General features: G+C 41.0%; 2 protein-coding genes and 1 long non-coding RNA gene across 15 annotated transcripts in view; 1 reads left to right on the plus strand and 2 right to left on the minus strand.

The window, feature by feature from the left end:
• On the minus strand, nt 1–16,045 carry ZNF577 (zinc finger protein 577). Of its 10 annotated transcripts, none has more exons than XM_054541108.2 (8): nt 15,927–16,021; nt 14,846–14,936; nt 9,117–9,303; nt 8,670–8,867; nt 8,314–8,392; nt 6,380–6,506; nt 5,275–5,370; nt 1–1,708 (listed from the first exon to the last, which is right to left on the minus strand). In XM_054541108.2, exons 5-8 carry the CDS (start codon nt 8,371–8,373, stop codon nt 540–542), a joined length of 1,452 nt encoding a protein of 483 aa, XP_054397083.2. In that variant the 5' UTR covers nt 8,374–8,392; nt 8,670–8,867; nt 9,117–9,303; nt 14,846–14,936; nt 15,927–16,021; the 3' UTR covers nt 1–539. The 10 variants fall into 10 exon arrangements, with proteins under 10 accessions (XP_054397083.2, XP_063576304.1, XP_054397082.2 ...); XM_063720234.1 differs by having other exon boundaries at nt 1–1,531; nt 15,927–15,999; XM_054541107.2 differs by lacking the exon at nt 9,117–9,303 and adding an exon at nt 11,456–11,571 and having other exon boundaries at nt 15,927–15,996.
• The window catches only part of LOC103888658 (uncharacterized), a 15,189-nt gene continuing 4,292 nt past the window's right edge, over nt 15,848–26,744 (plus strand). For all 3 annotated transcript variants that reach the window (XR_010138660.1, XR_008516723.2, XR_008516721.2), the window contains exon 1: nt 15,848–16,157. This is a non-coding gene — a long non-coding RNA (uncharacterized LOC103888658). The remainder of the gene's footprint in view (nt 16,158–26,744) is intronic.
• The window catches only part of ZNF649 (zinc finger protein 649), a 15,053-nt gene continuing 12,434 nt past the window's right edge, over nt 24,126–26,744 (minus strand). For both annotated transcript variants that reach the window (XM_009233000.4, XM_009232999.4), the window contains exon 5: nt 24,126–25,982. In XM_009233000.4, coding sequence (XP_009231275.3) covers nt 24,541–25,982 — 1,442 coding nt within the window. In that variant the 3' untranslated portion in view covers nt 24,126–24,540. The remainder of the gene's footprint in view (nt 25,983–26,744) is intronic.

A 26,744-nucleotide genomic window follows, 5' to 3' on the forward strand; every position in this document is an offset into this window, starting at 1 on the left:
TTTTACTTCCATATTTGTTATATTCATAGGTTTTTGTTACATAATACCATTCCTGGGGTTCAAGATTTCATTAAACACGTCCCTCCAAGACTCTCAAGACATAAAAGTATGATACATGAGTTAATTTGCTGAGTTGCCATCATTTCTTACTTTCAAGAGTTTTTCTTTTCTGTAAATTCTCCCATATTTTACTAATAATGTTTTCCGTATCCATTGCCTCTACAGTTGTCTATGTTTCTTTGGCACAGGAGGCACAATTTAGCACTAAAAGCACCATCACAATCTTTCATAAATATTCCTGTAAGAATTCTTTTGATACCAATTGAGATATCATCTCCAGGTAAAGACTTCCTCATAACAGCTGCATTTCTACCCAACATGATTTCAATGGCGTTTAACAGGTTTGACTTCTCACAGAAATGTCCTCCACAACCACTGCCTCCACAGTGTTTCAGCCCTAAATGAGCTCTCTGGGATATAATGGCTGGAGGATTCCTACTAAAGATTTTCCCACCTGTCTGGTATCAGAAGATTTATTCTTATACAATATCTGTAAGATAGAAGATATAATTTATTACTGATGGGACCACATTCACTTCATTCGTGAGGCTTATTCTCTGTTCAAATTCCTGATTAACTACAAAGGCTTGATTTCTTGGAAAAGGTTGTTCCACAATCACTACATTTCTGCCCACTAGGTGCTCACTCTTGTTTAATAATGGCGGGGTTCCTGAGGAAGGCATTTCTATAGGTACTGTGTTCATAGTCTTTTGCTCTTGTATGAGTTCACTCATGTATAAGGACGTATGACTCCTTGAGGAAGGTTTCTCCACCTTCAGTGAATTTATGGCTGTCTCTCTTATGTGAATTTTCTTATGTTTAATGAGGACTGACATGTGGGCAAAGGCTTTGCCACATTCGCTGCATGAATATGGTCTCTCTCCAGTATGAATACGCTGATGCTGGATGAGCTTCGACTTGCTTCTAAAGGCTTTTTCACACTCACTACATTCATAAGGTTTCTCTCCTGTATGAATTCTCTGATGTCTGGTCAGGTCTGACTTAAAACAGAAGGTTCTTCCACAATCACTGCATTTATAAGGCTTATCTCCTGTGTGAAGTCTCTGGTGTACAATGAGGTATGCCTTCTGAGAAAAGGCTTTCCCACACACACTGCACCCATAGAGTTTCTCTCCAGTATGGGATTGCTGATGTCTATTGAGCCGGCACTTCCGGCTGAAGGCTTTTCCGCATTCGCTGCATCTGTAGGGTTTCTCTCCTGTATGGGTTCTCTGATGGACCATGAGCTGTGACTTTCTGGAGAAGGCTTTTCCACATTCACTACATTCATGGGGCTTCTCTCCTGTGTGAGTTCTCTGATGCTCAGTGAGCTGAATCTTCCTCATGAATGTTTTCCCACATTCACCACATCCATGGGGTTTCTCTCCTCTTTCAGTTCTCTGATGTTGAATAAGCTGTGCTTTCCTGGAGAAGGCTCTCCCGCACACACTGCATTCATGTGGTTTCTCTCCTGCACAAATTTTTTGTAGGTCACTGAGCTGTGATTTAGGGCTGCTGGGTTTAACACATCTATGGTATTTAACTCGAGTAAGAGTTTTGTCATGCTTGATATGGAGGCATGATTTCCCATATCCACCAAATGCATCAGAAACTTTTCCTGCATATCTTCTATTCTGGATAACAAAACCTAAATGAGATTTCAAACTTTTACAATGTGAGCCAAACTTATTGTGTCTTTATATTAAAGGAACAATGCTTTTACATAAGCCAAACTTATTTCCAAGGGCATAACTTTGTTGACATCTTTCGAAATGTTTAAGCTCATTTTGGTTTTCTGGGTACCACTGCATATGGTCAACCCCCCAAATTTCTTCTAGGAAAAAGAACAATATGAACATCCATGATAATTTTTTGTGGAGGTGGCAGAAGGTGCAAAAATGCCATGGTTTTGGCTGGCTTTTATAAGATCTCAGTCTCAGAGTAATGTACCTCACACTCTGTGAAAAAGGATGATATTATAAAACAGCAAAAGGAAAATACAGCAACTTTAGCAACAACAATGGATACTCTATAATGAATCAATACAACTTGAGCTGCCTCCCAAATTGGACCTTGCAAATAGAGACAGAATAGAAACAGAAACACATTGCAACTGGAATAAATCAAAAATAGATGGAGGGGATGGATGTATCCACCCAACAAACACTGAATAGACTGGTATTTGGGATACTACAGTGACTAATAATTATTCTCTCTCTCCATGAACCTGTCATTCAGGTAAAGACAGAGAATCAACAGGTATGCAAAGAAGTAAGAAAATTACAGAATGTGAGGAACAGTACAAAGGAAGTGGCTCACATCATACGGTAAGAAAGAGCAACGTTATGCAAAGAACAAAATAAAGAACATTCCAAGAAAAGGGAACAGCCAGTGTGAAAACCCAGAGGCAGAAAAAACTTAGGTGTGATAAAAAAAAAAATGTAAGAGAAGCTGGTTTACCTGGAATATCCTGAGCTTGAGTGAAGTAGAAATACAAAAGTTTGGCAAGGCTGGCAGGATTAAAAACATGAAGATTTTGGAGGAAGACTTTGTTAGAAACTGGAATTTATGCTAAGAACAATGGCAGTAAGCCACCAAACATTTTTTGCCAAGAAAACATGTTCTGAATTGACAGTTCCAAAACATGACTGTTCTATGGAGAATGAATTGAAAAGATGAAATTATAGAAGGGAATATGCTGGAGGTTATGGCAGAATTCAGATGGCTTGATCAGGAATAATTACAATGGAGATGGAGAAATGTGAAAAAACAAGAACATAAGTATGGAGGAGGAAAAGATAGGATTCACTCTTAGAACACATGTTGCCAGTAGAAAAGCAAAGAATTGAGGATAACTGTTCAGTATGTGGCTTAAACACCTATGTAGGTGCTGGTGCCATTTAATAAAATGAGGGTAAAAGAAGCCTCATACCAACCAGTAAAACACACACACAAAACAATATATGACCATTACTAAGTTAGTGCAGCATAGACACAAAGAAGATAAAAGTCAGAAAAGAGGGTGGCCAGGCGCAATGGCTCACGTCTGTAGTCCCAGCACTTTGGGAGGCCGAGGTGGGTGGGAGGAGCTCAAGACCAGTCTGCACAACATGGTGAAACCCTGTCTCTACTAAAAATACAAAAAAAAAGATTAGCCAGGCGTGGCAGCGGGTGCCTGTAATCTCACCTACTTGAGAGGCTGAGGCAGGAGAATCCCTTGAACCTTGGAGGCAGAGGTTGCAGTGAGCCGCGATTGGGCCACTACACTCCAACCTGGGCAACAAAAGCAAAACTCTGTCACAGAAAAAAAAAAAGGGAGCTCCAAATGTGCCCTGGAATAGTCAAAAACTAGTTCTTGGAAGTAAAACAAGAGCCGACAGTGAAAGAGGGCAGTATCTGGATGTAAAAATGCAACATGATCAAATGCACAGATGTCAGTCCTCATGGTATTTGACATTATCTGTAGCATTCAATAAAATATATGCCTTCCTCCTCCTTGGAATAATTTTGTCACTTATTTCATGGACATCTTCTGACTCTCCCACCACAACCCTGATACTTTTTCTACGTGGCTGGGTTCTCCTCTTTTGAATCTCTGAATATATGTGGACCTCTTCTTTCTTCAAGCAACACTCACTCCTCATGTCTTCTCACCAAGTTCCAGTGCCTTGACGGCCCCTGCCCAGAGGTGAATGAAGCCATCACATCAAATGGAACTCACAGAAAAACAGAAGTCAGTCAAACGTGCAGCAATGGAGGCAATGAGAACCTCTATTACCATGGCCTACTGTGAGGTGGGACTTCAGAGTGGAGTGTTCAAAACAATAAAAATTAACAGGAGCAGCTGAGACATTCAGACATAGAACAGAGTAAACCGAGAAGACTCAAGGCAACTCCAAGGTGACCAGGCACCGGATTGGTGAGCAATACAGCAGAACCTAAATATAATGCACAGGAAGGGAAAGGATTTTCCAAGAGGAAAGAGAATCACAGTTTCTAACCCTGAAGCTGAGGGAAGAAGAATTTCACAGAATACTCGTCCTGGGTGCTGGCAAAATAAAGAATAAGAAGGCAGGTGAGATTACAGAAAAGGAGATATCTGCATGAAGCTATTTGTCAGGAGACAGAGCTGAAATCTTTAGTATATATGAGTATACTACATGATGGTAGAAACATCTGGGAGAAAGGAGGATTCTGGTTTCACATACTGGAAGAAGGAAATATTTGGAGAGCTGTCCTGGCGGCTGGCGACACACAGCGGGTTAAGAGTGCAGATGAGACATTAGTAGCAGACATGTTAATTTGCGAGTCTCCAGCAGGGGACAGAGAGCTCAGGCCCTGAGAGTGAATTAAACTTCTACCAGGAGAATCAGCAGAAGATAAAAAAAAAAAAAAACAGAAGCTGGAAAGGCAGGGAGCAGTGGGTGAGTAAGTCGACAGAGATGCCCCAAGAGACAAAGTGTGGGGGCTTTGACGTGAGCTAAGGTGAGGTGATTTTCAGTAAAGGAAATCGGGCCTTTCCAGAGGGGCCGGGATACGCTTTTAAGCAACAGAAGTGCTAAAAGTAACACAATCCAGCCAGGCGCAGTGGCTCACGCCTGAAATCCCAGCACTTTGGGAGGCCAAGGTGGGTGGTTCATGAGGTCAGGAGTTCGAGACCAGCCTGGCCAATGTAGTAAAAACCTGTCTCTACAAAAAATACAAAAAATTAGCCGGGCCTGGTGGCCAGCGCCTGTAATCCCAGCTACTCGGGAGGCTGAGGCAGGAGAATCACTTAAACCTGGGAGGTGGAGGTTGCAGTGAGCCAAGATCACGTCACTGCACTCCAGCCCAGCCACAGTGCAAGACTCCGTCTCAAAAACAAAACAAAAAAAAAGGCAACGCAATCCAGATGGGTTACGAGGGGAATTTCAAAGCAAGTAAGGAAGGGGCAAAAGTCAGGAGCAGGCTGGGAAGAATGGAACCAGGTAAGAATTCAAGGTCTTCGATGACATGGACTGAAATCAGATCCAGAAAATAGAAGAAAGGAAGACATTATCCTTTGAGAGCCAGCTCTATTAGGGATGGACACAGATGCAGAAAGGTTGATTAGGTTTCTGGGCCACTACCTACTGTAAAGTCCTCTGAAGAACACTTTAAAAGCATCAACCCTTCTCCGACCAGCTGGGATTTTCATGCCATTTCTCCCCATTTTCTTAGTTTTCACTCACTTACCTGGACAGATTTGACTGTGGGCTGCTCCTTCTACTATCCATGGGGGTTCTCCTTGCTCCAACTTGAAGAGCGAATCTGGCTTGGTGCCTTGATACCCTGTAAATGGGAGATCACTGAACACTTGGCATGTGTCCTTGGGGAATGGATGAAGATGGAGAGGGTTATGTCTCAGGAACCACAGCATTTGCAATCTGATAAAGCAAAACTCTTTCATTCAGGAAAAGAGCACAACCACTTTGTGCCGGGGAGGAAAATAAAAGTCTGCGACACACCCATACCCATTAGGATGGCTACTATCAAACAAATAAACAGACAAACAAAAACACAAAATAACAATTGTTGGCAAAGATGTGGAGAAACTGGGACCCTGTGTACTCTTGGTGGGAATGTAAAATAGTACTGATATTGTGGAAAACTGTTCCTCAAAAAATCAACAATGGAATGACTGTATCACCCAGCAATTCCACTTCTGGGTATATACCCCAAAGAACGGAAAGCAGGGTCTCAAAGAGATATTTGTACACCCATATTCATAGCAACATGATTCACAAGCACTAAAACATGGAAGCAACCCAGTATTCCTTAACAGATAAGTGGATAAGCAAAAGGTGGTATACACACACAAAAGAATATTATTCAGCCTTAAAAAGGAAATTCTGGCACATGCTACAACATGGATAAACCTTGAGAACATCATACTAAGTGAAATAAGCCAGGCACAAAAAGACAGACACTATATAATTCCACTTATATGAGGTACTTAGAGAAGTCAAAATCCTAAAGACAGAAAGTGAATGGTGGTCGCCAGGGGATGGGGAGAAGTTGGGGAATGGGTAGTTGTTGTTTTGTGGGTACAGAGTTTCAGTTTTAGAAGACAGAAGGTAGTGCTGGTGGGTGCATAACACTATGAGCACTATGAGTGCATTTAACCCACTGAACTGCACGCTTATGGTTAAGACGGTAAATTTTATGTTATATATTTTACCACCACAACAAAAAATCTATAACATACAATGCTTTAGACTAAACCATTAAATATTTACAGGACCATACAGTGGTCACCAAATAAGAAAGAAAAGGTAAGTGACTGCAATGCTGTCCTTACCTACTGATACTAGGTTGCTGTAGTTCTCCAACATTACTTCCTTATACAAGACCTTCTGAGACTGGTCCAAAAACTGCCACTCCTCCCTGGTGAAGCCCACAGCCACATCTTCGAATGACAATGACCCCTATAATAACAATTCCAATGCAATCTGAGGTGGATAACAATAGATGATGCGGAAAAGAGGGACGGGGACATGTCTTGATCCTTTTCTCCATGACAACTTATGCACACCATGACTATTTCACATACCAAAGGACCATGGAATTCCACCAACTCTTCCTACCCTAAAAAAGCACTAAGGCAGTACTCACATAGATATGAAACAACGTGTAATAAGAATGTTCATTATTCCTTTGTTTCTCATAATGAAAAACTTACCAATAATCTAAATGTCTATCAAAAGCAGACAGGGTTAAATTACAGCACCTCCATGCTATAATATACTACAAAAATGTTAAAATCAATGAGGTAGATGTATACATATCCACATGATTATCAATGATCTCCAAGGCAGTCTCTTAAATGCAAAAAATTAAGCTCCTAAATAATATATAATCTAAGACATATTTTAAAAATGTAATAATATGGCTGGGCATGGTAGCTCACACCTGTAATCCCAGCACTTTAGGAGGCTGAGGTGGGCAGATCACAAAGTCAGGAGATTAAGACTATCCTGGCTAACACAGTGAAACTCCATCTCCACTAAAAATACAAAAATTAGCTGGGCATGGTGGTGGGCACCTGCAGTCCCAGCTACTAGAGAGGCTAAGGCAGGAGAATGGCATGAACCTGGGAGGCGGAGCTTGCAGTGAGCCAAAATTGCGCCACTGCACTCCAGCCTGGGCGACAGAGCGAGACTCTGTCTCAAAAGGAAAAAAAAAAAAGTAATAATATGGCTGGGTGTGGTGGCTCACGCCTACAATCCCAGCACTTTGGGAGGCTGAGGCAAGGGGGCTCATGAGGTCAGGAGTTCAAGACCAGCCTGGCCAACATGGTGAAACCCCCATCTCTACTAAAAATACAAAAATTAGCAGGGTGTGGTGGCATGCACCTGTAATCCCAGTTACTCAGGAGGCTGAGGCAGGAGAATTGCTTGAGCCCAGGAGGCAGAGGTTGCAGTGAGCCAAGATTGCGCCATTGCACTCCAGCTCTGGGCGACACAGCAAGACTCCATCTTGGGGAAAAAAAAAAAAGTAATAATATTTACAATTACATATGTATAAGTATACACATGTATGCATACAGAAATGTACATAAATATAAATATATTCTACCAGATGTCAATCACAGGGAGGAACTAGTTAGAGACCCAAACTACGAACACTTATTTATTATCCTTTGGGTTGAAGTTTGGGCAGAAAAAGGGTGAAAGGAGATACTCTCTTTTGATACAAATGCTTCTGTTTCCTTGAATCTCTTGCGTGCAAATGTAGCCATGTATCATTTCAGTAATTCAACATAGAAAAAGCAAAACAAGCAGAACGGGTGCTTTGTTTTTTGAACCTGGAGTTAACAAGGTAAGAAAGAAGCATTGTCAGTATCTGCATTCCAAGCTGTTACCAAAGACTGGAGCTGTTAGTTGTCTCCTGCTGTATCAATAACAAAAATCTGGATGAGAGAATTCTTCTTCATGGAGGATCATTCAAAGGTCAAGCAGCCCATTCATTCTATTGGATACTCCAGGCTTTATTACTGGGCAAAGTCAGATGACCAGAAGCCTCTATTTTCAAGGCACACTATTTTCGAAGAATTTTGTCCAATCCAGTTTTCCTTTGGCATTACTCCTTAGCTTACCCCACTAAACAACAGGAAAAAGCCAAAGAAAACATCCCATGCCTTTATTACAAGGCTGACTTTGAGGATACTGTCAACCACAAAAGCTCTCTGAAGGAAAGAAGTTTCTCAAGATCTAACAGCAATGACACATTTACCTCCCCTGAAGAACTGCCTTGCTCTCTCCTCACAGACATTACAATCGTGGCATTTTTCATGTATTTCCTGTTATTTCAGCTGCCAAAAAAAAGGAGACACAGTTTAAAGCAGAGAAAACCCACAGGGTCTTAACAGTCACTTAGCTATGTTCCGACATTAAGAACTTTCACAAACCCCCTGATCTATATATCTCGTTTCTTAATTTGCCAAGATTTTAAGATTCCAACTTAAACTTATTTTCCGACAGATCCTGATTTTTATCAGCATACACTATCTCATTTAACCAGACAGTCTTTTACAAGCTTCCACAGACCCATTGGGAAACAAAGGACAAAATAGGTAAAACAAACCTCACCTGGGCCTTGGCCATTTCCTTCAACAATTAGGGCTAGCAACTCTAGGATGTTCTCTCTCTTCTGTCTATTCTGGGCCTTCCCAGAAGTTGTGGTCAGGTATCATCTCAGGTCAAGCTACCACTGGAAACGATGATCTTCCCCAGCCTGGAAGCTCTTTCTTCCATTACTGAAAATGTCTTGTTCCTATAGGCTAGAACCTGTGGATTCAAGACCAAATTCAATGATAAGAAGACATGCTCCTAGGATCACAAGTCTCCAGTTGCCATCTGGACTCACATTAACATCAGGTTCCAATATTTCATCTGTCTCCTTAACACCCTGGAAGCCATTACATCATGGGGCAGTGATCCAGAGGAAGATATGGAATGGGCAAGAGGAATGCCTTTTTTTTTGGTTATGTCAGAAATAGAGTGGATGTGAAACAGGAGAAAATAAACAAAAACCACCTTATGGTCTTGTCCACTGCCAAGTTCTCACATATATCAGTTTTAGGTAAGACAATGAAGGAAGTGGTAAAGCCAGGCATGGTGGCATGTGCCCTAGAGTTCCAGCTATTGTAGAGGCTGAGATGGGTGGATCTCACCTGAGCTCCAGAGCTCAAGACCAGCCTGGACACGTGGCAAGATTCTGTCTCTAAAAATAAAAACATAAAAGAAGTGGTGGCTCAGGAAACTGACTTAAAATCATCACCGGTAGCCACATGCTCCTAAATTTTTTGTTTATTGCACTGTCTTACTAATAATACAAACCATAAGCACTGTCTTACCAAACCCTCAATACTACTTTATAAGGTACTCATTATTATTTCCATCTTAAACATGAGTAAGCTGAGGCTTGCTGAGACTAAGTGTGTTGTGCAGGTTAACATTCTTCCTAATTAGCAGCATGGGAACTTGAATCTACATCTGGCTCTCTCCCTTGTGACACTTCCCTCCTACAACAGCCTCACAGTGCAAATTTGTTCTCTTCCCTACCCACTTTTAGAACTTTACTTCCCAGCGCTTTACACTGTGGGGTGGCCACATAGTCACAGCTACACAAACAAGAGCCTGTGATCTCCTAATGCAATATTCAGTGTGCATGCTCAGCCTGCTCCTTCCACACAGGCAGGAAAGCAAAGGCGGTCGGTCCCATCTTTGCCCCAGAAGCAGCAGTTCAGAGATCAGTCTCCCCAAGAGCCACTCTAGAAACTCACACTCTGAGAACACCCACACTGTGAGACCAACTTGAATTTTGCTGTCACCCCAGCAAGTCATTCTCAAGACTCTCTAGCAAGCCTGTATCCTTTACACCCAGAGAGCTCATCTCCAAGCCATTTTCTGATCCACTGGTAAACACACTGGTCAAGATGCAAACCTCCTCTACCTTCAATCCTGAGACCGCTTCATCCCAGCCCCAGCCCTTCAGTCTAGCCTCCCTACAGGGCCAGTCCAAAAACAGTGGTACCCAACCCAAATGCAGAAATCCATATGGATGGCTAAGAGGTAGAAAAGGCAGTTATGCATGAATGGGTTGGAGCTGAGATCTCCAGGGTTGAAAAATCAAGGATCCAACCATTTCCCAGAAGCTCATGGCAGACTTTCCCTCATACGTAATACATCAGAATTGCACCAAATACTCACGCGGAGAACATGGCAATGTAACCGAGAATGGCAATGATACCACCCTGATTGGTAAGAATAATCTGGATTTCCTACTGAACTGAGGTTCAGGTCAAATGTCCAGAGGACAGTTACCTAAATTAAAGAGGAATTTTCTTAACAAAGGGGGCTTGGATGTCAGATTGGCAGCCAACAGTATCCAATAAAAAAAAAAACTAGGGTCTGCTGTGTTGGCTCAGGCCTGTAATTGCAGCAATTCTGGAGGTGAAGGCAGGAGAATTCCTTGAGGCCAGGAGTTCGAGACTAGCCTGGGCAACATACCAAGACCTTGTCTCTACAAAAAAATTTAAAAATTAGGCAGGCATGGTGATGCATGCATGTAGTCCCAGGTACTTAGGACAGTGAGGCAGGAGGATCACTTGAGCCCAGGAGTTCCAGGCTGAATTGAGTTTATGATCGCATCACTGCACTCCAACCTGGGAAACACAGCAAGATCCTGTCTCAAAAAAAAAAAAAAATTAAGGCAAAAACAAAGCCTTCCACTTCAAATAAAAGTTAGGATGCTTCCAAACCATTACAAGCCCTCAGCCTTATCTGCTTTTGGGAGGAATGAAGCAGGGAGGAAGGAAACAGGTAACCTCTCCCACATGATGGCCTACCTTTGGATTTGGCTGACTGCTGTATCAGGGTATCATTTTGTGTGGGCTTTTAAAAATTTTTTTTTTTTTTTTTTTTTGAGAAGGAGTCTCAATCTGTCGCCAGGCTGGAGTGCAGTAGCGCCATCTCAGCTCACTGCAACCTCCGTCTCCCGGGTTCAAGCAATTCTCTGCCTCAGCCTCCTGAGTAGCTGGGATTACAGGTGCCCACACCACGCCTGGCTAATTTTTGTATTTTTAGTAAAGATGAGGTTTCACCAACCTTGGCCAGGCTGGTCTTGAACTCCTGACCTCGTGATCCACCTGCCTCAACCTCCCAAGTGCTGGGATTACAGGTGTGAGCTACTGCGCCTGGCCAAAATTTTTTTTTTTTTATAGAGACAGGGTCTCGCTATGTTGGCCAGGTTGGTCTTGAACTCCTGGCCTCAAGCAATCCTCCCACCTCAGCCTCCCAAAGTGCTAGGATTACAGGCATGAGCAACTGCTCCCAGCCTCATGGTATAGTTTAACTTGTTGTTCTCTACCTACCCAACTCCCAATTTTTCCTTTTAATTAAGTGAGTAGTTCATCTTAGAGGTTTGATTAGTCCCATGTTCAATTTTTTTAGATAAGAATCCTTCATGGATGGTGCTGTGTACTTCCTACTGCAACATATGAAGAGGCATGAGGGAAAAAAAACAAAGAAAAAAAAAGAAAAGGGAGCTGTTATAGAATTAAAGAGATCTAAGAGATACAACAAGCAAATCGAATGCACCCACATCATTTGGATCATGATTCAAACAATCCAATGTTAAAAGACAATGACGAGATGATCAGAAAAAAACTGAGTGTGGACTAGCTATTCAATGAACTAAAGAAATAGGCCGGGCACAGTGGCTCACGCCTGTAACCCCAGCACTTTGGGAGGCCAACATGGGCAGATCACTTGAGGTCAAGAGTTCAAGACCAGCCTGGCCAACAGGAAGAAATCCCATCTCTACAAAAAAATACAAAAATTAGCCTGGTGTGGTGGCAGATGCCTGTAAGCCCAGCTACTCGGGAGGCTGAGGCAGGAGAACTGCTTCAACCTGGGAAGTGGGAATTGCAGTGAGCCAAGATCATGCCACTGCAGTCCAGCCTCGGTGACAGAGCGAGAGTCTGCCTGCCCAAAAAGATAAGGAAATAAATTATTATTAACTTGGATACACTGAAAATGGTCTAGGATGGGTGAAGTGGCTCACATCTGTAATCCTAGCACTTTGGGAAGCCAAGGCAGAAGGACTGCTTGAGCCCAGGAGTTCAAGACCAGCCTGGGCAACATAGCAAGATCCTGTCTGTAAAAGAAAAAACAAAAAGGAAATGGTCTAGTGGTTATAAATTTTTTTAATGACCTTACTGGTTAGAGATTCATACTGGGATACTTACAAGTTTCAAGGCATGAAGCCTTGGATTTGCTATGAAAGTCTCCAAACTAAAACAAAAGTGGAGGCACAAATAAATATGACTGATATGACAGATGAATATGAATTGATAACTGTTGAAGCTAAGTTATGGGTAAATATTATACTCTCAATTTCCATGAAAAAAAGTTAAAAAGAATCATCAGAGCCTGATGAGTTCTATCTAATCTTTACAGTACAGAGATGACTCCAATATTATGTAACATTCATAAATCACAGAAAAAAGTGAAGCCTCTCTAACAATTATATAAAACCAGCATTTCCAAACACGAATCAACAGAATAGAAAAAAAAAAGAATTATAGAGATAGGTGCTTTTCCATTGATTTTCATCCTTCCTTCTTTTCTAATACTTGCATTCAAGGTTATAAATTTCCTCCACTGACTGCTTAGGTTAAATTCAACAAGGGTTTACATGTAGAATTCTTATTAAAATGCAATTGAAAATATTTCCACTGTGATTTTTTGAACTCAGATTATTTAGAAGTGTATGGCATAATTGCCAATCATTCTGACAAGAAAACAGCATGTTCTGAATTGATAGTTCGAAAAACTCACATGACTATTCTATGGCGAATAAATCATTCTGATATTGATTTATAGCTTAATGCCACTACAGTTAGAGAAAATATTCCGTATGGTTTTAATCCTTTGAAATTTATTTAGACTAGCCTGATGGCCAAGCATATGGTGATTTTTTATAAATGTCCTATGTGCATCTGAGGAAAATTATTGAGTGTAGTGTTTTATATTGGTCAAGTTTGTTAATTATGTATGTCATTCTAACCTTTCAGGGTTGGGACTATTGTGGGTTAGCTGCCTGTTTTTGTAAATAATGTTTTATCAGAACACAGCCACACCCATTTGTTTATACATTCTGTATAGCTACTTTCATTCTATAATTGTAGAACCTAGTAGATGCAGACAAGACCGTTTAGCCGGCAGAGACTAAAATATTTGTCATCTGTCTGCACCTTTACAGAAAGTTTGCCAGCAATGGTTAATCTATACCCTTTTAGCTTTTTGTCTGCCTGTTCTCTCAGTTACCGAGAGAAGTATGTTAAGAATTTCCCATTACGATTAGGCATTTGCGGTTTCTCCTTGTGTCTAGCATACTCCATTCCTCTATACTTAACACACTAAGTATATGCTCAATTGAACTTTTTTCTTTTTTTTTTTTTTTTTGAGACGGAGTTTCACTCTTGTTGCCTAGGCTAGAGTACAATGGCATGATCCCAGCTCACTGCAACTTCTATCTCCTGGGTTCAAGTGATTCTCCTGCCTCATCCTCCTGAGTAGTTGGGATTACAGACACCCGCTACCACGCCTGGCTAATTTTTGTATTTAGTAGAGACGGGGTTTCATCATGTTGGCCAGACTGGTCTTGAACTCCTGATCTCAGGTGATCTACCCGCCTCAGCCTCCCAAAGTGCTGGGATTACAGGCATAAGCTCTCACGCCCAGCCCTCAATAGAACTTTTATGCACCAAAAGACATGTAGAAAAACGTTCATATCAACAATTCTCATAACTCCCATAAGCCATAACAATGTCTCTTGATAGTGGAATGGATAATATGGGGTATAATCATCAATGGAATACTACACAGCAATGAAAAAGAAATGAGCTACTACTATATGCAGCAACTTAGATGAATTTCACAACAAAAATATTAAGCAAAAGAAGCCAGCCACAAAACAATGTGTACCTTAGGATTTCATTTATATAAAGGTGACAACCAAGCACATCTATGATGTTTTTAGGATAATAATTACCTTTGGAGAGGAGAGAGAAGATGAGGGCTTCTGGGATGCTGCATTATTCTATTTTTTTAACCTGGTGATTTTCAAGTATAGTCACTTGAAAAAAAACTTAAGAGACCAATTTCTCTTATAAATGTATAGGCAAAAAAATTTTTGAATTTGCTACTATGAAAAATTTCAAGCAAAAGAACAGTATACTCAAATTCCACATATTCATCATGTGACTTCAAGAATGATGAACTCACATCTAATTTTGTTTTATCTATACCACCATTCAGTCCCTCTCCAGCAATGGATTATGGATTATTCTGAAGCTAATCCAAGATATCTTTTCATTTTTTGATGCAAAAACATTAAATAAAATTTTATCAAATAAAATCCAGTCTCATATTAAAAGAACAAACCATTATTGACAAGTATGGTTTTTTCCCTCGGGAATATATGAAATTGGGAAATAGAGCAACATAAATCAAAGAAAATTTTAAAGAGAAAAAAAAAATGAAAATAATTGTAAAGGTCAAAAGCCCTTAGGAAAGAGAAATAAAAACTTGATAAATCACAGTAATTATTTATTCAGACCATACTACGTACCTAGTACTACACTTTGAACATACTTAAAGAACATTTGCTCACTTAATCTTCATAATGATTCCATGAAAAAGAAACTATGACAGCTTTTTTCCCACAAATAAGGAAACTGACTAAGGAATTAACGTACCCAAGTCAGAGGCAGAGGCACGTACTTCTTACTCCACAGTCCATACACTTGCCACCTGGCTAAAATTATTTGCAGATGACAAAATGCTCAACTAGAAAAAAGAAAGACATCAATTTATAAGTTATGTGTAATGACATGAGTAGAATGAAGTGACAGAATAAACATATATATTTTTAACTTCTGTTCTTGTCCACTAAGTAAAATTGGAACAAAAAAAGGAAAGGGGGAGGGGTCTTATGCGAAAAAAAAGTCACGATTTACAACAAAAAGTATTAACTATGTAGAAATAAGCATAACCAGAAATGTCCAAGATACGTATGGAAAAACACTACAGCCAGTCAAAGAAATAAAAATATTAGGTTAATAGAAATCCATCACATGTTCCTGAAAGTGTTGTATCTAGATCTACATCAATTCTACCCAAATTAAAGCAACCACTTGAGGAAACTGCAGCAATTTAAAACTCTCAAAGAGCATGTAATATGGGAATACGAAGTTGACAAGATGTTATTAAATACGAATAAAATTAGACCAATACCTAGACACCTGATCCCAACATTAAACATGAAATACACTAAACCAGAGTTATTTTTTGGAGGAGTATTTAAAATGAAGGGGATGTTATTACTTGGGTCGCAATGAACCTGAAAACAAATTTGCTACAGAATATACAGCAGCAGAGAAGCAAGGGGACCAGCAGACCCCTTTTTAAGTACGCATGTGATAAGCAATGAACACGAACTGCCCAGAGCTGTCTCCAACACCGACACGATTCGCTTCCCCACCACGACGCCCTAGCGCTACTGTGCAACGAAGACCTCCCAAGCGCTGGTTCCAATGCGGAGATCATGGGCTCCCAGACTCTGGGAATCCCAACACGACTGCGAAACGAACTCCGAGCGAGGACTCCCCCAGAGCTCCCCGCAACACGGACCCCACGCGCTAGCGAACAACAGAAAAAAAAACTCAGCGCGCTCTCCCTGCCCCTGAAACATTCCCAGAAGCCCAGGGAGACCAGACCGATAACGTCTGTCTCCACTGCTGGAGGCAAGTCACGGACCCTAAGTCTCTAAACACTCGCCTCTGCCCGCCGCCCCGCGAACCCCACGCACTGCAGACGCGACACTGGCAAGTTTCGGGGATGGCGGCCGGCGAGGGCCGTACGGAGTCTTTCCAGAGACGCGGAATACGGCACCGGCCGTCCCTTTATGATGCAATATGTCTGCGCCCAGGGGACGCTTGCTGGGAGCAGCCATTTTCAACCCTACTGCCGTAGAGCAGGCGGAGTCCCTCTTTTCGCGCCTAAAGACAGGTAGGCTCTGACGATGAAAAGCAATTGAAAACGACCGATTTCACACTTTTTCCAGTCCACGTGAACTGCTGCTAGATCTTGGCTTTGCAACATTAGCCAGGGGCGCTACATAAACTGCTTAGTTTCTCAAAGGCTCAAGCCTGCCCTGATCTGTCTACAGGCTGGGTAGAGATGGTCACAGACTTTGATCCTAAGAAGAATGGAAAGAAACCATGTGGGCGCGGCAATCTTAGAGGAATTTCAAGAGGGAGGGACCTGAGCAACAATCGGAGGGGTTATTATCCTGAGGATGCTTCTGGCTGGAGAAAGCAGCCTTTGAGAACTGCCTAAGAAGCATCTTTACATCTACATCAGATGTAGCCTCACAGGAAGGAGTCAGTCACAGAAAGGGTAAAACAACCGCGTGTTAAAGCTTTGGTTATAATTAGTGTGGAGAATGGAGAACGCAGTTGATCAGCGGCTGACAAAGTGGGGAACCAACACTAAAACAGGGCTCTCCCACCCTGGAAAAGCCAAAGGCAGAACAAGCCTTTACATCCAGGAAGGTGGGAGCTACCTGAAATCAAAACTCTGAAGGGGAGATGATTCTGTTCAATACTGAGGCTCAGCTGATCAATTAACTGATGAATTCTAGCAACAAACCTGCTCCCTATAATTTTACAACCAGCCTCAGAGAACCTTTAAAGGGATTGATCATTCATTCATTTATCCAATGAATGTTTATAAAATGCCTAATATGTGTCAAACACTGTTGTGCGTGCTGGGAATACAAAAGTTGGAAATTCAGGCACAAAGACTCTCATTCATGGAGATTACATTCTACTGGCAATTTCAGTGTGTGAGCTAAATTGAGTGGTGCTAACTGTTGACTTGGCTGGTTGACTGAAACTTGGATTCAAAATTTGCCTACACTAAATGAAGTTTAAATGCCAGAAACCTCCTCATATATTATAAAGTATCCAAAGATAAATGGAGTTAGGAATGCTAGGATGGATTTATCATGTAAAATCAAGATTACCCATACCTCAAATATGTATTCCAGTAGCATCTAGAAGACAGTCTCTTCACTGACACTGATCTGGTCACAGGAAATAGAGATATACTACTGTAAGATTATTTTATTGTACATTAAGTGATATAATGTCCTTGAAGTTAGAATGATAAGTTCATGATTTTCTTTCAGTCAGTTCAGGCTACTAGAAAAAATACCATAGACTGACTGAGTGCCTTAACAAACATTCATTTCTCACGTTCCAGAGGCTGAGGAGTCTCTAGAACTGGACTCTAAAACACAATCAAGGTGTTGGCAGGTCTAGTGTCCAGTGAGAGTCCATTTCTTGGTTTATGCATGGTCATCTCATTCTGTCTTCACATGGCAAACAATAGAGAAAGAGAAAACAAACTCTCTTCTGTGTTGTCTCATAAGACACATAATCTCAACATGAGGGTTCCACTTTCAAGATGTAATTACCTTCCAAAGGTCCCACTTCCTAATGCCATCCCTTAGGGATTAGGACTTCAACATGTAAATTTGGAGAGGACATAAGTATGCAATCCCTCACAATGATGTATGCTATAAAATCTAAAGGAATCAAATGACAAGGATTTACAGTTAATAAGCCAACAAAGGAGACAATATGTAATAATAAACACACTCAGCTACTCTAAGGGAAAGCAGAAAAAGAAGAAAAGGAGAACAAAGAAGACATAGAATAAACAACAAATAGTTTAAGTTAGTAATTTAAATCTAAACACATCAATACATTAAAAGTAAATGATCTAAATACCCCAGTAAAAAGACAGAGATTGTTAACTGGATAAAAAAGGAAGACCCAACTATATGTTGCCCACTAAACACCCACTTTAAATATGAAAGCACAAATAGGTTAAAAGTAAAACCATGATAAAGATATGAAAGATATAAAAGAGAAAAACCCATGTCAAATTATTAGAGGTTAAAAATTATAATTTCTGAGAGAAAACATACTTTGGATGGGATTAATGACAGATTAAACACTGTGGAAAAAAGATTAGTGAACTGAAAGACATAGCTATGAGAACTATAAAAAATGAAATAATGAAGGGTAAAATAAAAAGCATGAACATCATTTTCATGTACATATGTGTATACACAAAAAGATTTGTGAACTTGAACAGGGCAAGAGATACAATCTAAACTACAAAGAGAACAAAAGCTAACCCCTACCTTGGCCCCCAGAGTAAGAGATATCATTGTGAGGAACACCAAGTGGAAACCTCTAAAACTGCCCCCCTCCCCAGCCAAACTCTATGATCAAGATAGTAAATGAAAAACAATAATGTGGGAGGGGTAGTGAGGTTTATAAGATATAAAAAGTAAAATATATTTCATATCTTGTAAACCCTACTATACATATTAGTGCAGGGAGCTGAAGGCCCATGGGATGTGACCAACTCAGCATTCCGCTGGAGGCTATATGATCAAACAGCAAACTGTTTATCATGAATGCAGGATGTGGGCAAACTCACACTGCCCTGCCACCAAAAGGTTTGCTGAGGGACATCACTCCCTGTCACCAGGCTCCTTGAAGTTATCTGCTTGAGAAATCTAGCGCCTATTGTCCAAAGGATGCAAGCCTGCTGTGAATCAAATGGCCAACTGACAATTACCCTACAATCACCCCCCCTTTCTTGCTATCTCTTTTGCCTAATAAATACAGAGGGCTGTGTAAAGCTCAGGGCCCTTGTCCACTAGAGGTAAGTTGCCCCCTGACCCCTTCTTCCAAACATACTCTTTTGTCTCTTGTCTTTTATTCCTATGTTTGCCCCACTTTGTTCAGCCCCCTAGGTCCCTGCGAGTTACAAGTGGCGCCTGAACAGGGACTCCATGGATGTCTACAAGTGGTGTCCAAACAGGGACAGAATCGGGTGCTCTACAAGTGGTGACCCAAAACAGGGACTCCAAGGACGTCTACATATTAGTGCATTCAGTCTTTTCTCTAGCAGTTTGAACTAATAAATATAGTAACAGTGTATTGTTCTAACAATATCCTTGTTTACTCAATCTAGTATCTGTGTCAATTATAGGTCTGTTTTGATTGATTGCATTTTTCCCTTAATGTTTCTCACTTTTCTACTTTTATGCATGCATGCTAATTTTTTATTGGATGCCAGAAATTGCCAGCTTTAGCTTGGAGTGGGGAGCTGGATATGTCTGCATTTCTATAAATATTCTTGAGGCTTGTTCTGTGATACATTTATGTTACTTGGAAACAGTTTGATCCTTGTGATTTTGCCTTTAATCTTTGTTAAGCAAGACCAGATTACTTTTTTGGATGAGATTCAGTCAGTTAATTTAACAATATGTACTGAGTACCTACTCTATGACAGGCAAGTTCTAAACATCTAGTATACAGGGTGAACAAGACAAATTAGTTTCCTACCCTCATGAAGGTTACAGTCTAATTTTACAGTCTATAACTTAAAGACCTTATACTCAGGAGCTTAAATTCAGCAATTTGATATTACAATAAGTTTTGTATTAGAACTGATACTCATAGTAATATTTATACATTACTCAATGTATAAATAAACTGGGGTATAATCATCAATGGAATACTACACAGCAATGAAATGAGCTATGCAACAACTTGATGAATTTCCCAACAAAATGTTGAGCAAAAGAAGCCAGCCACAAAAGAACATGTACTTACGATTTCATTTATATAAAGGTGATAACTAGGCAAATCTATGATGTTTTAGGATAATGATTCCCTCTGGAGAGGAGAGAGGAGATGAGGGCTTCTGGGATGCTATATTGTTCTATTTTTTTAATGTGGTGTTTTTCAAGTATAATCACTTGAAAAAAAATTTCAAGAAAATGCCAATTTGTCTTATAAATGCAGAATCAAAAACATTTTTAAATATTCCACTATGAAATTTTTCTACATGTAAACCTTCGTTAAATTTAGCCTAAGCAGTCAATGGAGGCAACTTATAAACATAAATGTAAGTATCAGAAAAGAAGGAAGGATGAAAATCAATGAATAAGCATCTATCTCTATAATTCTCTTTTTTTCCCATTCTATTGATTAGTGTTTGGAAATGCTGGCTTTATACATTTGGTAGAGACTTCTCTTTCTCTGTGACCTGTGAATGTTAGATAATATTAGAATAATCTGTACTGTAAAGATTAGATAGAACTCATCAGGCCCTGATGACTCTTTTAAACTTTTTTAATGGAAATTGAGAATAGAGAAAATAGTTTAATATTTGCCCATTACCCAGCTTCAATGGTTATCAACTCATGGCCAGTCATATTCATCTGTGCATCCACTTTTGTTTTACTCTAGAGAATTTCATAGCAAATCCAAGGCTTCATGACTTAAAACTTGTAAGTATCCCAGTATGAATCTCTAACCAATAAGGTCATTAAAAAATTTATGACCACTAGACCATTTCCATTATGTTTTTCTTTTAGAGATGGGATTTTGCTTTGTTGCCCAGGCTGGTCTAGAACTTCCGGGCTCAAGAGGAGTTCTCTCAAACTCATGGGCTCCACTGTAACTTTTTTTTGACTCATAGATTATTGAGAAGTGTATGGCATAATTTCCAGTCACTCTGACAAGAAAACAGCATCTTCTGAATTGATAGTTCCAAAAAGTCATATGATTGTTCTATAGAGAATGAATCATTTTCGTATTGGTTTATAGGTTAATTCCACTGCAGTTAGAAAAAATATTCTGTATGATTTTAATTGTTTGAAATTTACTTAGACTTGCTTGATGGCCAACCATATGGTGACCTATGTGCATTTGAGGAAAATTGTTGGGTGTAGAGATATATCAAGCAAAGCTTTGTCTTGAAATATATAAAAGATCTTTATATATTTTGTCAAAATCTTAAAGAGCTGAGATGTTCATCAAGTGTTTCTTAGGGTTTTTGCATGATAAACTGATTTTTTTTTTACACTTGCCCTAATTAAGACAGTTTACCTACTGACAGGCCTAAGTGATATGACCTCAAGCCCTACCTCAAATATCAGTTTTCCGGTAATGGACTTGACCTCAGCCTTAAGCTAGCATCAGTTTTGTGCCAGTGCCTATTGACATTACCACTGTCCACAGTTCAATTATTATACCTATCAGCCTCTGAAAATATCATCCAGGTTGGACAAAGGCCTGCAGTATTCCAGTTTACAACTAGATTCAGCTCTTCTAGAACCCCTTTGTCTTCCCTGATCCTGTTCAGCCTCTTCAGCTCTCTGTGGAACATAAGATACCAGGACAAAGTTGATTCTCCTATAAAGATCTCTTTTCATATGGCACCAGGATACTTACCTGAGAGTACTTCTGCAGTGGGAGGAAATGAGGATAGATGCCAGGAAGAATGTTGGAGCTGTTCCATTCCACAAGGAAGGTTGCAGCTGGTTAGTACTTATCTAGGCGTTTACAAGTTCATATTCCCAGGATTCTGAAAACAACAACTTGGATTATTTGAATTCCTGAGCCATAGCCATTTACATTTCACTAGGCCCAGGACGACAATTACGTCAAGCAGGATAATCATGCCTGCATGGAGCAGTAACCTAGTGCAGCATCTCAGGGACCTAGGTAATAAGTTGGTAATGAGGTCAAAGAAGGGTTCTTCAAGTGGCCCCACTGCCTGCTTCCAGGTCTCCTCTACTTGTGTTATAATAATACCTGAGATATTTATTCAGGTACAGCAAGAAGTGTTGGCAATCACACCCACTCCTCTCAGTTGGACTGAAAGAAAGTAATTATGTTGTCTGAAACAGCCATCCCAAAGGAGTTGAGGGATATCTTCTGGGCAGCCATGACAGTGGCTATAGAGGCAGTATCTGCCATGGCCAGGGACAGGTTTCTTATTTTTCATGAGCACCAACGACTATGTATGGTACGAAAGATCTTAGGACACAAAGATCTTAGGACATAAACCCAGAGACAGGTACACCTCCTGGCAGGTCCCTAGTAAGCATAGCGTGCATACAGTCTTAGGCTGCTGGCCCAGTGGTGTGTTTCATTCTCAGGAGTGATATCCAGAGGCAACCCTAACATACCCAATGTGCAGGATGCCACCACCCACCAGTTGTCCAGGCATGACATTGCCTATCCTATATTTGTATAATCCCCAGACCACCCACAGAGAAAAATGTAGGTGTATCTCTCAGGTACACACAACACCCCTTCTCCATTTTATTGTTCAGTGACCTATTCATGAGTGTGGAGGCATTGGCATTTGCCATCCAAGTCTCGACCCTGTTACAGGAACTTAGTTTCTCCCACACGATGTTGTTCATGAAGCCCCTGCACAGATGGTTAACAACACTCCAGTCTTTCTTTTTATCATCACCAGTGGGATACTCTTCATGTAATCAAAAGTGTGGTACATCAAAGGGCCAGCCCACCAAGGTTTTGTTAGTTGTGGCTGTGGCATTTTGTCACAGTTGGTTAAGTTAAAACAGGGCACCTCTGCTTCCCTCCCATGTTCAGTAAGCCAGTAAGCCACTTGAGTTCTGCTGGTATACGCTGTAGTGTTAGGTATACTGGTAGTTTGTCAGTGGTAGGATGAGAGGGTCACTCTAGTTGGTGAAAGGAGGACCAGAATGGCAGATCCAGCAGGGCTTCATCAGGTTACTCTTGGTGGCCAGAGCTTGGGAGAGCCTAAGGAAAGCTTTATGCTTCCAAGTCTCTGCTGCCTTGTCATTGTGAAAAAGCATACTGACAGATTAGTGCCCCTCCCCCTAACCCTCCTGGGGCCTCAGGTGTTCCCTACCTATTGGATAGGAGTTGGACTGAGTTGGGGTAGCAACCCAGTCTGTTTATACCAGTCCCTGTTGATTGACCCAAACCTTTCAGCTTCAGTTGCCTAGTCCAGGAAGGGAGGTCACATCCTATATAAACTTGACATGTCTGATAATTTTGCACACCTGACTAGAAAGATCAGCTGTCTCTGGCACCACTAGAGGGAACCTAGCACTGTGGTATTCCTTGGTCCTGTCCCTTACCCTTTCTTTTTGAAGTACTCATTTTCTGAAATAATATTTAATTAAATTTAGAGTCAGAAATTTAACAGCTAATCATCATATGATCTTGGGTGGGCACTGAAGATAGACAATTATAAAAAAGGAACCCACAAATGGGAGAAGTGAATATAACGTTGTTACAGTCTCACCAATGCACCACAATGTAGCAATCTCTGGTTGTGAGTTATCACCCAGAGTTCTTTGTCTCACAACCAAGAAAATTAAGGAGTGTGGCTGCAAAGGGTGAGGTTGGAGTGAAAGTTTAATAAGAAGAAAGCTCTCCACAGCAGAAAGGGAGCCTGAATGGGTTGTCATTTTTACAACTGAATTCAAAAGCTTTTATATAAAACTCATCTCTGTAGCTGTTTGTGTAACTTATCTGTGAAGCTGTCTGTGCAACTCCCCCTATCTATGTAGCTGTCTTTAGGGAAGCACAAAGCATAGCTTCTCCTGTTTGTGTAACTGTGGGTCTGTTTTAAGTAAGACTTCTCACTCCCCCTGCAAGCTCCCATGGAGCCCACCATGTACATGCCTGAAAAGGGGAGGAAACTTTTTCCGGGAGCCCACTAATCACACAAAGAATAAAAGGCTTCTATGCTGGGCCTTACTTTCTTATCAGTGCAGCTGCTGCCTGAGTTTTCCCCACTCTGCTCTGTTTGTGCCTGTGCTTGATTTTTCAGGCTTTCTCTTTAAAAGAATTTTGCCAAAGACCAGCTTTAGCTGTCTGCCCCATTAATTTTCCTTTTTTCCTCCCTCAATGTGATAACCTTAACCAGTGATGTGGGGCAGACACCATCTCCTTTAACTTACGGAATAATTAACACAGTAAATAGTAATAGTTCAAGATATTCTGTCTAAAAATAGACATCAGGTATATTATCTGACATATGATGAGGTCAGGAATGGAACAGAAAGCTCTCAAACAGTCCTCATTTCTGCAGGGCTTCTTTGTTTCAAGAGTAATTTAATATTTTGTTAAAGGCACTTTACAGTAGTGGGTTCACAGTGTTTTATTTCTGTATGATTTCACCTGCTAAAGGATGTGGCAGAATTTACCACTGAAAATGCTGCCACATTCACTACCTTCCAGGAGTTTTTCTCCAGTGTGTACTGACACCTCTAAAGGACAAAGGCTCTCCCACCATCACTGTATTTCTACCCACTATGAGCTCACTGTTGCCATGATGATCACCAATAATAGGGTCCCTCTTCCAAAAGAGGCTTTCCTAGTATCTGCATTCACATGATTTCAAGCTTTGTATTGAAACATAAGCTTGAAATCTTATGAAGGAGGACTTAACCAGATAATCAACTAGATACTTTTGCTCAAGGCTTTTCTGCATTTAATGTAGTTTTAAATTATGTGTTTGTAATATAAAAGAAGATGTAATTGATGACTGAAGGCACGACCACATTCACTGCATTTGTAAGCCTTCTGTCCTGTGCAAAGCTTCTATTATCTCCTGAGGGTACACATCTGGCAAGTGGCTGTCCCACAAGGACTACGTTCCTATCTGCTAGGAGCCTGCTGATGTTAAATGGCATCTGCGGGGTCACAGAAGGTGTCTGCACAGTTACCATATTAACAGGGCTTTCCCCCTGCATGTGTTCACTAGGACTTAAGCTGTGACTTGCTGTGGAAGGATTGTCCACCTTCACTGAATCCCCCCGTTTCTCCCTTGAGTGTATTCTCTTATGTTTAACAAGGCAAGACATATAGAAGTAAGCTTTGTCACACTCATCACAGCCATAGGGTCTCTCTCCCGTGTGAGTTCTGTGATGTACAATGAGCATTGTCTTTGTAATGAAGGCTTTCCCACAGTCACTGCATTTATAGGGTTTCTCTCCTGAGTGAATTCTCCGATGTCTAATGAGTCCTGACTTCTGTGAACAGGGTTGCCCACATTCAGGACATACAAAGGGGGTCTTTCCTGTATGATATCTCTGATGTGCTACAAGGCAAGACTTCTGGCTGAAGGCCTTACCACAGTCAACACATCCATAAGGTTTCTCTCCAGTGTGAGTTCGTTGATGTATGTTGAGATTGCCCTTCTGAATGAAGCCTTTTCCACATTCACTGCATACATGAGGCTTCTCTCCTGTATGAGTTCGCTTATGTACACTGAGTAGTGATTTTCTGGAGAAAGCCCTCCCACATTCGCTGCATTGATGGGGCTTATTTCCCGTGTGAATCCTTTGATGTTCAGTAAGCTGAGATTTCCTGGGGAAGGCTTTCCCACATTCACTGCACCCATGTGGTTTCTCTCCTCTGTGAGCTCTCTCGTGTTCAGTGAGCCTGTACTTCTTGGAGAAGGCTTTCCCACACAAGCTACACCCGTAGGGTTTCTCTCCTTTGTGAACTCTCTCATGTTCAGTGAGCCTGCACTTCTTGTAGAAGGTTTTCCCACAAAAGCTACACCCGTGGGGTTTCTTTCCTGTGTGAATTCTCTTATGCTTAGTGAGCTGTGACTTCTTGAGGAAAGCTTCCCCACAGTCAGCGCATTCATGGGCTTTCTCTATGTTGTGTGTTTGCTGATGTTTAAGGAATCGTGACTTGGTGCTGATGGGTTTTCTACTTTCAGGGAATTCAATTTCCATAGGCATTTGTTCATGATTATCATGGAGAAAAGCTCCATCTCCATTAAACTCAGCAGGCTCCTTTCTGTTGTATCTTCTGCTCTGGTTGGTTAAACCTAAATATGATTTCAAAGTTCTTCCATGTTCATAGCGTTGTCCTGTCCTCTTCAGTATTTTTTGGTTTTGCAAGTGCTGCTGCAGATGATCATCAGCTTTCTCAATTTCTAAGAGAGAGAACAATAAATCCTTCTATGATCATCACATGGAATAAAACTGCTTCAAAGATCCCTTGGGGTTGGCTGCCTTTTTACTGGAACCCCTATAATACCAACATGGAAGGAATTCCAAGTATAAATGTTCCCTATCTGTTAAAAAACTTTTAAGAATTGTAGTTAAATACACATAAGATAAAATTTGCCAGCCGGGTGCGGTGGCTTATGCCTGTAATCCCAGCACTTTGAGAGGTCAAGGCGGGTGGATCACGAGGTCAAGAGACCAAGACCATCCTGGCCAACATGGTGAAACCCTGTCTCTACTAAAAATACAAAAAAATTGGCTGGGCGTGGTGGCACGTGCCTGTAGTCCCAGCTACTCGGGAGGTTGAGGCAGGAGAATCACTTGAACCTGGGAGACAGAGGTTGTAGCAAGCCAAGATCGCTCCACTGCACTCCAGCCTGTCAACAGAGTGAGACTCCATCTCAAAAAAAAAAAAAAATTTGCCAGCCAGGCACAGTGGCTCATGCCTGTAATCCCAGCACTTTGGGAGGCTGAGGTGGGAGGATCGCTTGAGCCCAGGACTTTGAGACCAGCCTGGGCTACAATAGGGAGACTCTGTCTCTACAAAAACTTTTTTTTAATTTAAAAAAGAATAATCCTGAGTAGGGAAACAGCAGACATAGGTAGTAGAATAAATATCCCAGAAAGGCAAGTTAGAATGTTGGATACACAGCCTTTGACTTCATCCTAATCCTATTAGACTGTTGGGT

This window comes from Pongo abelii, chromosome 20 (genome assembly GCF_028885655.2).
Source record: "Pongo abelii isolate AG06213 chromosome 20, NHGRI_mPonAbe1-v2.0_pri, whole genome shotgun sequence".
NCBI classification, from domain to species: Eukaryota; Metazoa; Chordata; class Mammalia; order Primates; family Hominidae; genus Pongo; species Pongo abelii.